Source organism: Arvicanthis niloticus, chromosome 29 (assembly GCF_011762505.2).
Source record: "Arvicanthis niloticus isolate mArvNil1 chromosome 29, mArvNil1.pat.X, whole genome shotgun sequence".
NCBI lineage: Eukaryota > Metazoa > Chordata > Mammalia > Rodentia > Muridae > Arvicanthis > Arvicanthis niloticus.
The window spans coordinates 14,314,838-14,330,468 of record NC_133437.1 but is presented as its reverse complement, the minus strand read 5'-3'; the positions used below and the strand labels follow the sequence as shown (position 1 = coordinate 14,330,468).

Genomic DNA, 15,631 nt, shown 5'->3' with positions numbered 1-15,631 from the left:
TTGTGACTGAAATACATTTTAATCATTTGAGTATCCATGTGCTTTAGTTTGGATAAATGAAATCCAAGTGTATACATTAGAATGGATGGAAATGTGTGTAAAATGTGTCTCGTGTGAAGGTTAAATAGAAAGTTATAGTTAGGGTGAAAGAAAATAGACACAAAGATAATATTTTAGTAAAATGATCCAATGGGTATGTTTTGGCATATAGAAAGCATGGTTTTTTAATTTCAGTTATTAGGGTGAGAACAAAAGTGGAATTACAGTATATGTCTCCTAAAGTCATGCTTGTTGGCTTTCAATATAAAAAGTCAACATATATCCACAGAGTTTGCCTTGGTAGGTCAGTAAACATTACATTAATGCACAGTGGACTGGTAAAAAGCAAGACCATACCAAGAGTCCTCAACTAGATTTTCTCTTTTTTTATTGGATGTTGAATGTTGATCCCTCCCATCAAGGAAACAAGCAGCTTATAAGGGGAACAATCCAGCAGAAAATATTTTTCTCTTTTAGAGATGGGGTTATGAAGGCAGAGTTGGCTCCGTCATGCTTGTTTCTTCTGTGCATTTCTCAGACTCATCTTAAACCTGTGTGTCAGAAGTTGGGGCTAAACTGAAAGCTAAATCTTCAACAGCGTTCTTTTGGGCAAGTGGTAAGGCCCAGTGTAACATGTGTCTAGTCCATGTCCTTCCTGGTGCTTCCACATGCACTGTGGCGACGCTGGAAATAGGGTAGCTGGAGCAGCAGGGCTCCATCAAGGACAGCCGAATGCATTCTGGTAGGGTGATGCCTCAAGCTTTCTCTTTTTCTAGAACACTAGGCTGAAAATCTTGCTGGTGTATTTCTGGCAACAGAAAAGTCAACTGGTCTTAGTGTTTGGTGCCGTTTGGCACTACAGTCCAGGGATGGGTTGATATGTATTGCTGGGAATTTGTAATTAGAATATTTACATACAACATCAGGATTGTCATTCATTAAAATGTCAATAGCAAGAGATAAAATCCATTTGGTGCTGGCACATATTATAAAAGACAATGGTGTAATGGAGAAAAAGGCTCCCCCTGTTCTTTTCAAGAAGACCTGTACCAGCCCCCTCCCCCACTCCATATATCCCATCCAGTGAGTGGCTTTTTATTTTTGATGTACAGAGGCCCCTTCGTTATTGCTTCAGTGAATACATGTGGTCACTACATCATAAATGGGACAGAAACAAACTACTTTTTAAAAACTAGACACTTAAGGGTGAGCATGAAGAGGCCAGAAGGAATTTCATGCCCTTATTGAATAGAGAGAAAACTAATCATTTTTTAATGTATGGAACAATGTTCTTTTTTTTTTTTTTTTTTTTTTTTTTTAATTTTTGGTCTGGAGAAATGGTCTTGATTTCAACTTTCTTTGCAGCTCACAGCGTCATCAATTGTGCATTCCAGAACTAAAATGTCTATATAATATCTTTTTCATTTGAGAATTCTGTTGTCATCTTAAATGCATTGAAGTGTTTTTATAATTTGTTTCCACACTCTTAATTTTTCTTCTTATTGTAATTACATAACAGCAAACTTAAAGAGCAAGAACCATTCACAGAAAGGTGATTTCCCGTAACTTGTAACAAGTCAGATCCTTCTCTTTGTGTGTATGAGTGTGATCAGCCTTGTCTTCTGTCATACCCTCCCAAACCTTCCATTTAAGTATTGTGAAAACTCTTTGTTTTTTTCAGGTCGATTGAGTGATATGATTGTAAATGGGCATCCAATAGATTCAGAATCTAAAGAAGAGGAACCTTGCAGTGAAGAAACAGATCCACTGCATGATCTGTTTGCTGAAATTTTGCCCGAGTTACCAGATTCCTTTGAGATAGACATATATCACAGTGAGGAAGATGAAGATGGAGAGGAGGACTGTGTAAATGGAACTGATGTAACAACTACTCCATCAGTGCAGTATATCACTGGGAAGCACCTCGTTACCACAGTGCCCAAGGACCCAGAAGCTGCAGAAGCTAGGCGTGGCCAGTATGAAAGTGTTGCACCTTCTCAGAATTTCTCAGATAGTTCTGCAACTGACACTCATCAGTTTATTCTGGCAGAAACAGAATTGTCAACGACCCTGCAATTTAACACATCTAAAGACACCACTGAATTGTTAGACATCACATGGAAACCCGAAACTTACCCTGAAACACCAGAACATTTTTCAAGTGGTGAGCCTGATGTTTTCCCTACACTCTTATCCCATGATGGTAAAACCACCCAATGGTCAGAGTCCATCACACCGAGCAGTCCACACCTTGAAAATCCAGAGCACAAACAACCTAAGCCTATACCTCTGTTTCCTGAAGAGTCTTCAGGAGAAGGTGCCGTTGACCAAGCATCCCAGAAAACAATCTTTTCTAGGGCTACAGAAGTAGCACTTGGTAAAGAGACAGACCAAAGTCCTACCATATCTACCTCTACCATTCTTTCAAGTTCTGTGTCAGTAAATGTCTTGGAGGAAGAACCAATTACCCTAACAGGAATCTCACAGACTGATGAATCCATGTCTACTGTGGAAAGCCGGGTAGAGATAACACCTAGTCAAACTGTAGAGTTCTCGGGGAGTTCTTCAGCTCCTATTATTGAAGGGTCTGGGGAAGTAGAAGAATATAAAAATAAAATCTTCAACGCAGTAACGGATTTACCACAGAGAGATCCTACAGATAAGCTCATCTCCTTGGATATGAACAAGATATTGGCCACAGATCACCACATCTATGTTCCTGCAACCACCGCTCCTTTGGATTCACAACTACCTTCTGCAGATGCAAGGCCAACACAATTTGGAATTCAAACAGCCACCTTTGAGTGGGTTTCCCGTACATCTTTTGAAGGGAGGAAAAGAGAAGAAGACAAAGAGGGAGCTACAAATACAGCCCACAGAGGGGAAGTCCAACCAGCAACAGAGAGGTCAGACTACTTACTTTTAACGCCAGAATTAGAAAGTTCAAATGTAGGTGCATCTAGTGATTTGGCTACCTGGGATAGTTTTATGCCAGAGACAACCCCCACAGAGTCTGAAAAGGAAATGGCAAATTCAACTCGTGTTTTTAGAGAAACAAATGATGTAGCAAATTTGGAGGCACAGCCCCTTGAGCATAGTAGTAGCAGTCATCCCAGGGTCCAGGAAGAGCTGACCACTCTCTCAGGAAAGCCCCCCTCTCTTTTTATGGACCTGGGCTCAGGAGATGCTAGTACTGATATGGAATTCATCACTGCTTCTTCATTTACATTAGATTTAGAGTCTGAAACCAAAGTCAAAAAGGAATTGCCCAGTACTCCACCTCCCAGTGTGGAGACGTCATCCTCCTCTGAGCCAACAGGGTTAGCTCCAAGTATTGTATTAGACATGGAAATTGCTGGAGTTATGAGCCAGACATCCAAGAAGACACTGATTTCTGAAAAAACAGGAAGTTTGCCAACTTCCCAGGCAGAAGTAAGGGATTTGTATACAGGTTTTCCTTTGGGAGAAGATTTTAGTGGTGACTTCAGTGAATATTCAACAGTGTCTTATCCAGGAGTGAAAGAGGAAAAAGTGGGGATGGGAGGCTCTGAGAGCGAAGGAGCTAGAGATACACAGACTTCATCATCTATACCACCTACCTCAGACAACATCAACCCAGTGCCTGACTCAAACGGACTTGGCAGTACTGTGGCCAGTACCACAGCCGTCCCCTGGGAAGATTTCATGACTTCGGCTGAGGGCTCAGGTGAGCAGCTAGCCTCAGTCCAGAGCTCTGTTGGTCCAGTGCTTCCATTAGCTGTGGATATTTTTTCTGGTACAGAGTCTCCATATTTTGATGAAGAGTTGGGAGGAGAGGCTGCAGTGACAGACACAGATAAACGATCCACTGCTTTACCAACAACAGTAAGTGGAAATACTGTAGGTCTGACAGAAAATGGGCACGTAAAGGTAAATAGCATGATGTCAGTGGACTTTCCCCAGACAATGGAGCCAGGCAAATTGTGGTCTAAACCAGAAGTCAATCCTGAAAAACAAGAGATTCGAAGTGAAACAGTGACACAGGAAAAAGCTCAGGGACAAAAGACTTTTGAATCACTCCATGGTTCTCTTGCACCAGAACAAACAATTTTGGAAACCCAATCACGTATTGAAACTGAATCCCAAACTTCAGATTACTCTATGTTAAGTACAATGAAAACATACGATACTAATGAGGAAGTGGAGGAGGAAGGCATGTCCATAGCTCATATGTCTACTCTAGGTCTAGGGATCACAGGCTTGGAATCATATACCACCTATCCTGAAGCTACTGGAAAGTCACACTCTTTCTTAACTACTGCATTAGGGACTGAATCTGGGCCAGCTAGAAGTGTAGTCATGGAGTCCTCAACTCAAGAGGAAGAAAGTATAAAGTTCTTCCAAAAGAGCACAAAACTAACAAGTAAAGAGTCAAATACTGATCTCTCATTCTCTGGACTAGGATCAGGAGAGGCTTTGCCTCCTCTACCTACAACATCAGTGAGTTTGACTGACATGGAGCAGATCATTAGCACATTGTATCCCGAGACATCTCACATGGAAAGCTTAGAAACAAGCATCTTAGGTGATAAAGTGGAAGACCATGAAAGAATGGAAGATGCATCAAATGAAGTTAGAACGATCATTTCCAAAACAGGCAGCATCTCTCAAGACAGTCCAGAGGCACCCACCACAACTTCGAGTGACACCAGAACAGAAGAACCTACAACTTCAACTCTTCCTTTCATAAAGCTCACAGACATGGAACATTCTCCAAATCAGACCCTCAAGTGGGAAGAGGAAATCCAGACCCATGGACCACAAACTATGACTGGACAGATCTCTAATGACAATTCTTCAGCATTAGAAGCTAAAGCAGCAGCAACCTCCCCCACTACTTTTCTGCCTCAAACTTACAGTGTTGAAATGATCAAACCCGTTGCTACATCAGCATCACAACTATCTGACTTATTTAATGTAAACTCTGGAGAAGGATCTGGAGAAGTGGATGCTCATGACTTAGACTACACTTCTGGAACTACTCAGGCAAGTATTCAAGGAGGCAGCATGTTTGCTTCTCATGGTTTCCTGGAAAAACATTCAGAGTTGTCAAGGACCGAGCCTGGAGCTATTGATGGATCTCCAACAGCTTCAGCGATGTTCCTGCATCACTTAAAGTACAACGAGAGTTCCCTGTATCCAACTAGCACACTGCCAAGCACAGTGTCATATGAGAGTCCCTCAGAAGGTATTGCAGATGGTTTGCAAGACCATATCAGATTTGAAAGTTCTACCTTGAAACCTAGCAGAAGAAAAACCACTGAAAGCATTATTATAGATCTAGACAAAGAGGATAGTAAGGACTTAGGGTTGGCAATTACTGAGAGTGCTATTGTTGAAATTCTTCCTGAGCTGACATCAGATAAAAATATTATTATAGACATTGATCACACTAAACCTGTATATGAGTACATCCCTGGAATACAAACAGACTTAGATCCAGAGATACCATTGGGATCACATAGCAGTAATGAAGAAAACCTTCAAGATCAAGAGAAGTATGAGGCAGCTGCTAACCTTTCTCCAACTGAGGAAGCATTTGAGAGCTCTGGCGATGCACTTCTTGCTGGCTACACTCAAGCAATATACAACGAGTCTGTGACTCCCAGTGATGGAAAGCAGGCAGAGGGCATAAGCTTTAGTTTTGCAACTGGAGTCCCAGTTTCTAGCACAGAGACAAAATTAGATGCTTTCTTTCCCACAGTGTCAACCCTTCACATTCCTAGTAAACTAACCACAGCTAGTCCAGAGATTGATAAACCCAAAATTGAAGCAATATCTCTCGATGATATATTTGAATCAAGCACCTTGTCTGATGGCCAAGCTATTGCAGACCAGAGTGAAGTAATATCAACACTGGGACATTTGGAAAAGATGCAGGAAGAATATGAAGAGAAGAAATATGGAGGTCCTTCTTTTCAGCCAGAATTCTTTTCAGGAGTGGGGGAAGTATTGACAGATCCCCCTGCTTATGTAAGTATTGGTAGTACATACTTTGTAGCTCAGCCCTTAACAGAATTCCCCAATATGGTAGGACGATCTGACTCCACACATTACACTAAAACAACACCTGCAGTTTCCTCTCTGGCTGAGCACTCTCAGACACCATCTTCTCCTTCCCCTGTCTACATAGACAGTGGAGTCTCTGAGTTCCCAGAGGTTCCCCACACAAGTGCTCAGCCAGCTCCTACTGCTGCCTCATCACAAAAGTTGTTAGAGGGATCTTTTAAGGAAGTCCGTGCTAATATTGAAGCAACTATTAAGGGTGAAAATGTCCACAGAACAGAGCCTCCATCTATGTCTCCTGACCCTACTTTAGACACTTCAGAAAATGAAAGTAAGCCTAAGTTACTAGACGAACTGGAAACTTCTCCCACAAAAACTGAGACTTCCCAAGACTCCTCAAACAAAGCAAATGATCAGATTCCAGGAGAAACAATTGGAATGCTTGCTGGTATCGGAACAACAGAGAGTGAGCCTTTCATTACCACTGAGGATGACATGGGGCTAGGAGGTGCCACACAGCGGCCACATTCTGCTTCTGCTTCTGCAGCTTTCAGGGTTGAGACAGGTGTGGTACCTCAGCCCATCCCACAGGAGCCTGAGAGGCCAACCTTTCCTTCCTTGGAAGTTAATCATCAAACACAAACATCATTATTTGGAGAATCTATACTGGCAACATCTGAAAAGCAAGTGTCACAAAGAATTCTTGATTACCATAACCAGGCAACAGTCAGTCCTCTGGATCTAAATACTGCACATTCAATGCCACCATTCCCCATTCTGGACAATTCTAATGAAACTGCTTTCCTGATTGGCATTAGTGAAGAGTCCGTGGAAGGCACAGCAGTTTACCTACCAGGTAAGATGTCACATTGATACATCTGTTTCCAAGGCTGGGATCAGTCCCTTGGTTCTATATATCTATGTATGCCTTTTATTGTAATGTGAAATTCATAGCGACTTTTATATTGTTCAGGCCAAGCCACAGTAGAGTGTCAGTGCAATGAATGTAAGTATGGACATTTCTGTACTTTACAGACATACTTTGCTTCTCCTCACCCCGCGTCTTACAAACAATTTACAATTGTAACATGGACAAAGTGAAATAATGGTCTAAAACTCAATGTGTTTTAATCTACATCTGAAATAGTGCCTTGTTGCGTGTCCTACAATATATGTCATAGCTGTGAAAATGGGGAAAAATCACACTTTCCTTTTAACCCTCCCCCCCTTAAGAGATGTTCTTATGACAGTACCAAAATCTACCAGGCCTTTAAGTTTTGAGAATAGTATTTCTTATAAATGCCTTGTGGTTGATTTTTCCATCAGTTACCGTCTGTACTCTAGTGTGATGTCATTGTTTGAAACAGTTTATGCAATTCTGCTAACTCAGCTCTTAGTCATAGTGTATTTAGTATGTTTACAGTCTACCTCTTGATAAATTAATTTCTATTTATTTACTGACTATGAAAAAGCATAAAATTGATACTACTTCATATAGGCCATTTCATTTAATCTTCACAAAATGTCTAAAAACTTATCCTTTTACATTGATCTAATGTAAACGGATAAGACATTCAGAAAGGGCCAGTAATTTGCCCAAGGATGCATTCATACCATGGCAAAGGTGGTGTTTTAACCCAAAACAACCATAATCTGATGTCCATGGTCTTTTTACTGCCCTTTTACTGGTTTTCAATATAGCATAAAACTAACAACTGATATTTAGTAATGTATAAAGAGTAAACTTAAAATTTTTACTTAGTAGAGATGATATTTTTCTTAATCTAGCCTGAAAATGTTGAAAAGTAAGCTTTTATAGTCTGTTCCTGGAATGCTATCATATAATAAGAATAATAATAGAACACACAAATAACCACCGTCATTTAATGACTTCCTAGAGAAGGAAAGAAAGCAAGAAAGGAAGGGAGGAAAGGAGGGAGGGAGGAAGGAAGATCAATTTTAAGGACTGTGTTGGTTAAAAATGTTTTATCTTAAATACTGTACTTTAGGTCATGGCTATTAAAATTATTCTTCTAGTCTTACTATTACTGAGACACATGTTTTTACCTTGGAAATCAGAAGAATACATTTATTTGAAGCTTGATATTTTAATAAAATAATAGTAGTTTAATAAAATGATAACGGAGAATTTTGTCAATAAAATTCATCCAAGGTGACTGACACTGGGAATATTTTGAAGTATCACTATACTCCAAAATAATGATGATCTAGTAATCTGGCCAATATTTGTTGTTTTATCATTAAGTTGAAATGCACGTAAGAATATGGAAATAATTGGCAGATGAAGGGGAAACATCTCTGTATTATCTAGACTACAGTATTACTGAGTCACAGTGTTCTATCTTCACAGAAATATCCCTGTACTTTTGTCAGTAGATAGGTGCCCGTGTGGGAGGACCTGGCCTATCTGCTGCAGGTTTAGCTTTCCCAGGCCCACCCAAACTACTCAGGGAAGAATGATGTGCTCTTAATTAGAACTTCTTAAGTTCACCGGAAAAGCTCTTTCCTCCCTGTCCCTGCCCATACTTGTCACGTGATCTCAGTGTGGTGTCTGGTGTCTTATGATGGGGAGGAAGCACTCACAGTACCATAAGCACTGCCCCCTAAGCTCCAGTTGGATTCCATTCAGGTGTGCCTGTGTCACATACTGCAACCTTGTCACCGAGGCAGAGCACTTTAGTATGTGGAAAACCGTGATTGTCAGGGAGGTTTGAAGAATCTTTGGAAATACAAGAGAAAGTATTTTAGAAAAATCAAGGCAGATTTTTAAAAAACTGAAATATACATGTGAGTTTACCTGATTTTAATATGAACTAAATATGGATGTGTAGATTTATCAGGCCTGTCTAGTTGTCTAGATTTGACCTAATGCTACAGAAGGTTGGCTTTGAACTTCTTGTCTGAGAATAAGTCACGTTTCTTCTATAGCCGATGTGTCATCAGACGTTAGATATCTCGTCATGTACATGTATTTCAGAATTTGGGTTTTATAAGATTTTTAAAACTGCAGCTGTATTACATATAGCATTTATTTAATTTAAATTGTTTTGCAAAACTTTCAAGTTTCATTTGGATCCCTGGACATTTTTGGAATTAAACATTTCTGAAATAATACTCACGTTCTCCATAAACTTCATATGTGTAGACAATGTTACAAAAGAAAACATATGTTTCAGAGGTATAAAGTATTTTTATTTAAAATTATCCCTAAAAATATTACATTAAACTGAAAATTTATGGTTTGAGCTTTTGCATCTATCTCTAGGAGGGTTAGTTTTATTTATATTTTGTTAAGTAAGTTGTAATAACATTTTGGGCTTCCTTTTAAGTAAGGTTTTGTATTTGGAGTTGTTTTTATACAGTAGAGTTTAATTCATGTGTTGCTTTTCTTCAAGTATAGTTTAAAGGAGTACAGTTGGAACGTGTTTTTGGAAAAGGCATGTTAATATAGCAGAAGAAACGTCAGTGCACACTTTCGAAGACAGTTTCTGAGCATTAAGTGGTAAAAGGCAATAGTGATTCAAACACTGGTAACAAGCCAATCTGCTAAAAGAATGCATGTTCTGTGTACCCAGCCATTTCACATGAACTAACATCGTTTTAAAAAATACATTTCCATTCACTGTGCACATATGTGTAATCATTTTTAACTAAAATCAATTGCCATTATCATGCCAACTAAATCTGCCATAGAATATGTTAGTTGCCAGGTATGGTATAATGTATTGTTTACAAATAATAATGATTGAATCCTAGAAATGAATAGAATAGAAGGGATTTGTAACAATTAGTTATAATGCCAAGGAACACTCCAGAGTAAAGTTAATTTCATATGTATTACCTCTATAAATTGCTATGGTAAAGCTTATGTTATAGTAGCAGTAAATGATATTTTATGCTAAAATATATTTAAACCTGGGAGAAAAGACTAATAGTTCTTATTTTCCCGAACTTGATAGGACCTGATCTCTGCAAAACAAACCCATGCCTCAATGGAGGCACGTGCTACCCTACTGAGACTTCCTATGTGTGCACCTGTGCGCCTGGATACAGTGGAGACCAGTGTGAACTGGGTAAGATGCTCTTGGCTGAGGAGCTAATGTACTCACACTTTTCCAGCGGGTGTAATGGAAGAGAAAATGTCCTCTGGAATCTGTCAGCAATTTCAGAGAAACCCGTGTGTAAATGAAATGTATATTAAGTGGATTAATTAAACAGGATTTTAACGGGTTCTGTCCATACAATCCACACCCATCAAGGCTTCACAAGACTGTCTTTGCTGTCTTGTGAACATCTTGAAGTAACAGAAATTTCAATCACTGGATGGGAGATTCCTATGAGTTCCAGGCCTCATTGGAGTTACGTAATAGCAATGGAAACAAACACCTTACTCTGGATCATTTTGCAGTTGTTTTAGGGTGTCCAGTTGCAATAAAGAAAGATTCACAAAAGAAAATTTCAGACCAAAGATGAGGTATTTTGTAGGTACAACACTGACTAAAATATAACACATGATATACTTACACTAAATTATTTTTATAAAATCTGAAAATCATATTTAGTTGCCATCGTATATTTTACCTAACAACCTCACTCTAAATAAGACGATTTTACTCACTTTGATCGTGTTACTATTTTATTTCAGATTTTGACGAATGTCACTCTAACCCTTGTCGGAATGGAGCCACGTGTGTGGATGGATTTAATACATTTAGATGCCTCTGTCTTCCAAGTTATGTTGGTGCACTCTGTGAACAAGGTAAGAACAATTAAAGCATGTTTGGGATGAATGTTAATGATGTTAATTTTCAGATTTGCCCTATATGTTTTGCTTTAGAAAAATTCACAGGTTGTGTTAACGTTCCTAATATGTGAATAGCCCCAAACATGTAAACTACAGAGTGGACTTGACTATGCTTGTTTTGCTGATGTGCTGAAATCAGATAGGCATGCTGAGTTGAATATAAGGACATATGGTCACAAAAGAAATACGGTAATAAGTATTATTCCTGGGAACACAAACAGCTTTTACCATCTCATGGCTTGTATGTCAGAGTTAATGCACTCAGTGTTAGTTGCCTTCGTTTCATCACCATAAGCATGTGAGGCTTATGTTCTAGGGCTTATGTTCGTGGCCAGCTATATCTAGAGACTACCTTGACACATGGTTACAGTGCATTAACTATGGCTTGCCATATGCTTTGTAGATGATGTGTTAACTGCTTCCGGGAAACCCTCCTAGTAAAGAAGCAACTTGGTTTTCTGAATGAAAGAAAGGCCTCAAATCTCACAATCCTTGTAATTTGCATTATATGGTGGAACTAAGGTGGTTAGTGGTAACACGGCTTACTTGTTGCATCCTTCCAAAACAGACTGCCTGCTCAGGACACTGAGCAAAGATGATTTCCTCCTCTTAAAGCTATGCAGTGGTTTGGCGATGATAAGAGTGGTCAGCACCAAGCTTCCCCTCCACCAAACAAAATGAAAATGTATTCTTTCAACACCCAGACACATTGGCCTGTCCTCTCCCATTTTATGGCATTAATCTAGATGTTCACTTCAGTGTAAGCCAGAGCAACACCAATAGTCAGGTGGACTGAAGTTACTGTTACAGGAGAAGGCTGATGCCTGCATTTTAAACACTTTTCTCTGTTTTTTAAATTGCACAGAGCAAGTCAATTTTAGATTTAGTTTTACATATGAAAACAAACCAACCTTTAGTGTTTGGAAACAAATACTAAACTAAATAAGTTTAGAGACATATGACTTCACAAACACAGAAAGCTAAGACACTTAAACACTCCAAGTGCATCGAAATGATCGCTAACCTGCAGTTTTAAGTACAAGGAGCAAATAATACAAACAAACCAAAAACAAACAGTAATTTGCCCAAGTACTTATTGGCCACCTTCTGTTTTCTGATACTGCAACCCTAAAGGTGAATTTCCGAACTGGATCACTTTTCAGGTCTTGGTGAATCAGTGAGAACTGTTGCATCGAGTGCATCCAAGGTGACATATAAGTAAAATGACCCTGGGCAGCTCAAGTCTAAAACCCAAGGCTTGCCAACATCTTCCAGCTGACAAAGCAACTCTCAAAGTTCGAGATACATAACATTGCTTAGTGAACATTCCATGGACTAAGTGGCACTAGATTCCCTGAAGGAACCTTGGGCCTAGTTACCTCTTCCCTTCGCTTTGAAAAGAGACTGCTTGCTTCTTCATTCATAGCGCCACCTAACTTTTAGGTGCATCTGTCTCTTTTTCCAACAAGTCTAGGCTTCCTGTTTAGTTTGCTTCTGAATGTCTACCCTGTCTGTTTACCCAGCGCAGCTGCACTCCTGTAATTCACTGCTCGAGCACTGGGAGATTTTTCTTTCTTCTTTTCAGGTTGCCTAAGAACAAATGCTTTCTTCATTAACAACACTGTTGTCTAAACAGTTTTCTATCCAAAGTTCCTATGACTGTGTCATTGTTTCTCCAGCTGACCTTTGCTCTGCATTAGCAACTGCTTAAGTCTCAGTAACTTTGAACAGGGAACATATTTTGGTGGACTAATCACAAACGCTAGAAAGGGCTCTTAGAACAGTAGAGAAACAGATGCAGACAGAGTGTTATAAAGCCAGTACAGCTTTCTGGGGCTAGGGATTGAGGTGTTGCCAATATCTTAAGGCTTAGCAGCTTTGTATCAGAGGTACTCAAAACACTACCCACACAGCATACAGGACAGATTTTTATGGCGTGGTTGTTAAGAGCAATCTTCAGCTTCTGTGGTCCTGAGCAGGAGTTGCTGGGTCTTTGTGTTATAATGTTTGCACTGTAAGGACTCTGAGGCATAAAATAGGATGTCCATCTTAAGGAGGATTTTTTTGTTGTTTTGTTTTGTTTTAAGGAAAGTATTATCTACAGGGCCTGTGACAGTCCTCAGAGGTAGAATGGTTGCCTGCCTGCCATGTACTAAGCTCTCTAGATTGATCCCAGATGTTTAAGATAAGGGTAAAGGACTAAACATATATGCCAGAGTGTTCTCTTAAAAAATAAACTGAAAAATGAAAACGAGATTTACATTATTTTTAGATGAAGTTGGAAAAACACTAGGAGCAATTATTAACTGTCCCATAGAAACAATACCCTAGGAAATAATCCTTAATTATGCAATCCTTAATTGTACCATTGTTAAATTGATGATAATAGAAATTAAAGACAAAAAATGGCTCTCGACTTTATAAAAATCAAAGTGACTTAATCAAAGTGCTATCTATCTATCTATCTATCTATCTATCTATCTATCTATCTATCTACCATCTCTCCAGATATCAGAAAACTTTGGTTTAGCAAGGATTTTTGGGACAGACCTACAATCCCGCCTACTTGTGAGGTTGAACAGGAGGGTGACAAGATCAAGGACATTTTGGGCAATCTAGTGAGATGTTATTTCAGTATAAAAACATGGAGAAAGGGCTAAGGCTATCACTCAATGATTAAGCACTTGCCTAGCATGCATGTATCCCTAGGTTCAATTCCTAGTTCCACAATTTTTAAAAAGTGCTATCGTAGTAGAGTTGGCAAATTCTCCTACCTTGGTATTAATACAAACCTGGCCCGTTAATATTTAGACCCACGCTCTTAGAAGACTTACCAACCGAGAAAGGCAATTGTCTCTTTTGTTGTGCTATAACAAACTATCTGATTCACAATGGAAAGAGGCTCACTTAATTTCCAATTTTTGGAGGCTAAAAGTTCAAAACAGTGTAACTCCATCTGTTTGGCCTCTGATGGGGGCTGACCTACCACATCATGACATGATGGAGAAGCACAAAACAAACAACTTGCTTGCAGAAGGGAGAGATCAAGAGAAGCAAAACAGAGACCTAAGAGGGGCAGACTTACTCTTTTTAAAGACATCTACCTTAAGACCCAAAAAAGCATTTGCATCACCAGATAGGACCCCTTATCTAAGGACCTTTTACAAGGGGGTTCATCTCTCATGCCACCACCTCTTGATATTCCAATAGCAGTCTCTAGCATGTGGGTTTCTGGGGGAATAACTGTGAATGTGATGGTCAAGCATTTGAATTTTACAGTTTTGCTTTTATGGTAAAGAGAAGCATAGTTAATGACAATCCATTTTAGTGACAAAAGACAGAGAAATAAAAAGCAAAACTGCCATCATTCTTCCCTGACCTCTATCCCTACTACTGAGTTTTTTCAAGTGAACTTTTCCCAAAGGAAAACTAATAGCCATAAACCAAAACTTACTTCATTGGGGGTTCTTTCAGATCCTTTTATACTGAACCATGTAGCTAGGTCAAGCATCTTTTCCTGTGAGAATTGGTGAGGTCTAAACAATATCACAAGGCAACATTCCAGTGCACATTTATCCAAACCAGTAAGTCAGCCACTGCCTGCACCAAACCAACAGCTCTAACAGGCAAGTTGGACCAGTGACTGTTTTCAGGGATGAGTCACATCTGTTGCATATCGTGGCTGGAAGTACTGAAGTCAGGAAAAAAAAAATACCCTTAAATCTCTCAGGATGAAAATCTCAACCTATACAAAGAGGAATCGATTAGACAAAAATCAGGGCTTTGAGTACCACAGCACATAAAAATAGCATTTGACCTTGGTATGTTTTTTTTTAATCTATTAATTGGTAAAATTAAGGTAGAATAAGTTTTATTAGGAGATCTGGAAGGTCTGCAACTATTTCAATGTATTTGTGATCTATATTTTATGAAGATCAAAATTATTTCCGTAAAGATAGTCTGTGGTGGGTCTAACAGGGAACTTTCACAAAGTAGTCAATTTAATATTTATTGTTATAAAAATTAGATGTATTTGAACGACATCATTATTCCATTGAAATATCAGTTGTACCTCACAGCCCATTGCAGGTGAGAAAACACATTCATGGATTTGAGTTACTAGAGGAGGAGAAAGTAGCTAAGTTAAAGAACTTGGTTATTTCTTTTAATTAACTCAAAAGCTTGGTGCATATGCACCAGAACTTCCCAGTTGTTCCTCTTCAGAAGAAAGTACATATTCCAAATTCTGTTCTCACAACTTCCTACTCATGACATGTCTTCTTTCCATAAATCTTACATGACAAGAGCCTGTAGCCTCCCAGAGGGTTCTTTTGGGAGTGAACCCTTCCAGAACTTTTGAAATCATTGTACAAATATAGTATCTGTGACCTCGTTAGCTAGAGTCTCTATCCTATCACTTGGGAGTGATATGCTTAGAAAAGTTGTATTGAAAAGAAATTAGCAGCAATACAAATAAGTCTTCAGCTCTGTGGCCTATGAGGTTTTAGACTGATTTCCTTCCTGGTTTTGTCTCCTTCAAACACTGTCCATAATTAAGGAAATTGCCATTAGATAGTGCCTTTTTAGTCCAATGATGTACAACCACCCCCTTTGTTGGGATCAGTTGGCTTACTTTACAATGATGTCTTTGTCACTGTGACCAAAACTTATGAATCATTTACTTCAGGGACATTGCAAAGATATTGGTTTGGGTGTCCTATC

General features: G+C 39.2%; 1 protein-coding gene across 3 annotated transcripts in view; it reads left to right on the top strand.

Moving 5' to 3' along the window:
• The window catches only part of Vcan (versican), a 92,890-nt gene that overhangs the window by 53,261 nt on the left and 23,998 nt on the right, over positions 1 to 15,631 (top strand). For 2 of the 3 annotated variants that reach the window (XM_076927114.1, XM_076927115.1), the window contains 3 exons: positions 1,721 to 6,940; positions 10,065 to 10,178; positions 10,751 to 10,864. In XM_076927114.1, the coding sequence (XP_076783229.1) occupies positions 1,721 to 6,940; positions 10,065 to 10,178; positions 10,751 to 10,864 (5,448 nt within the window). The remainder of the gene's footprint in view (positions 1 to 1,720; positions 6,941 to 10,064; positions 10,179 to 10,750; positions 10,865 to 15,631) is intronic. The other variant, XM_076927116.1, reaches the window with a different exon arrangement.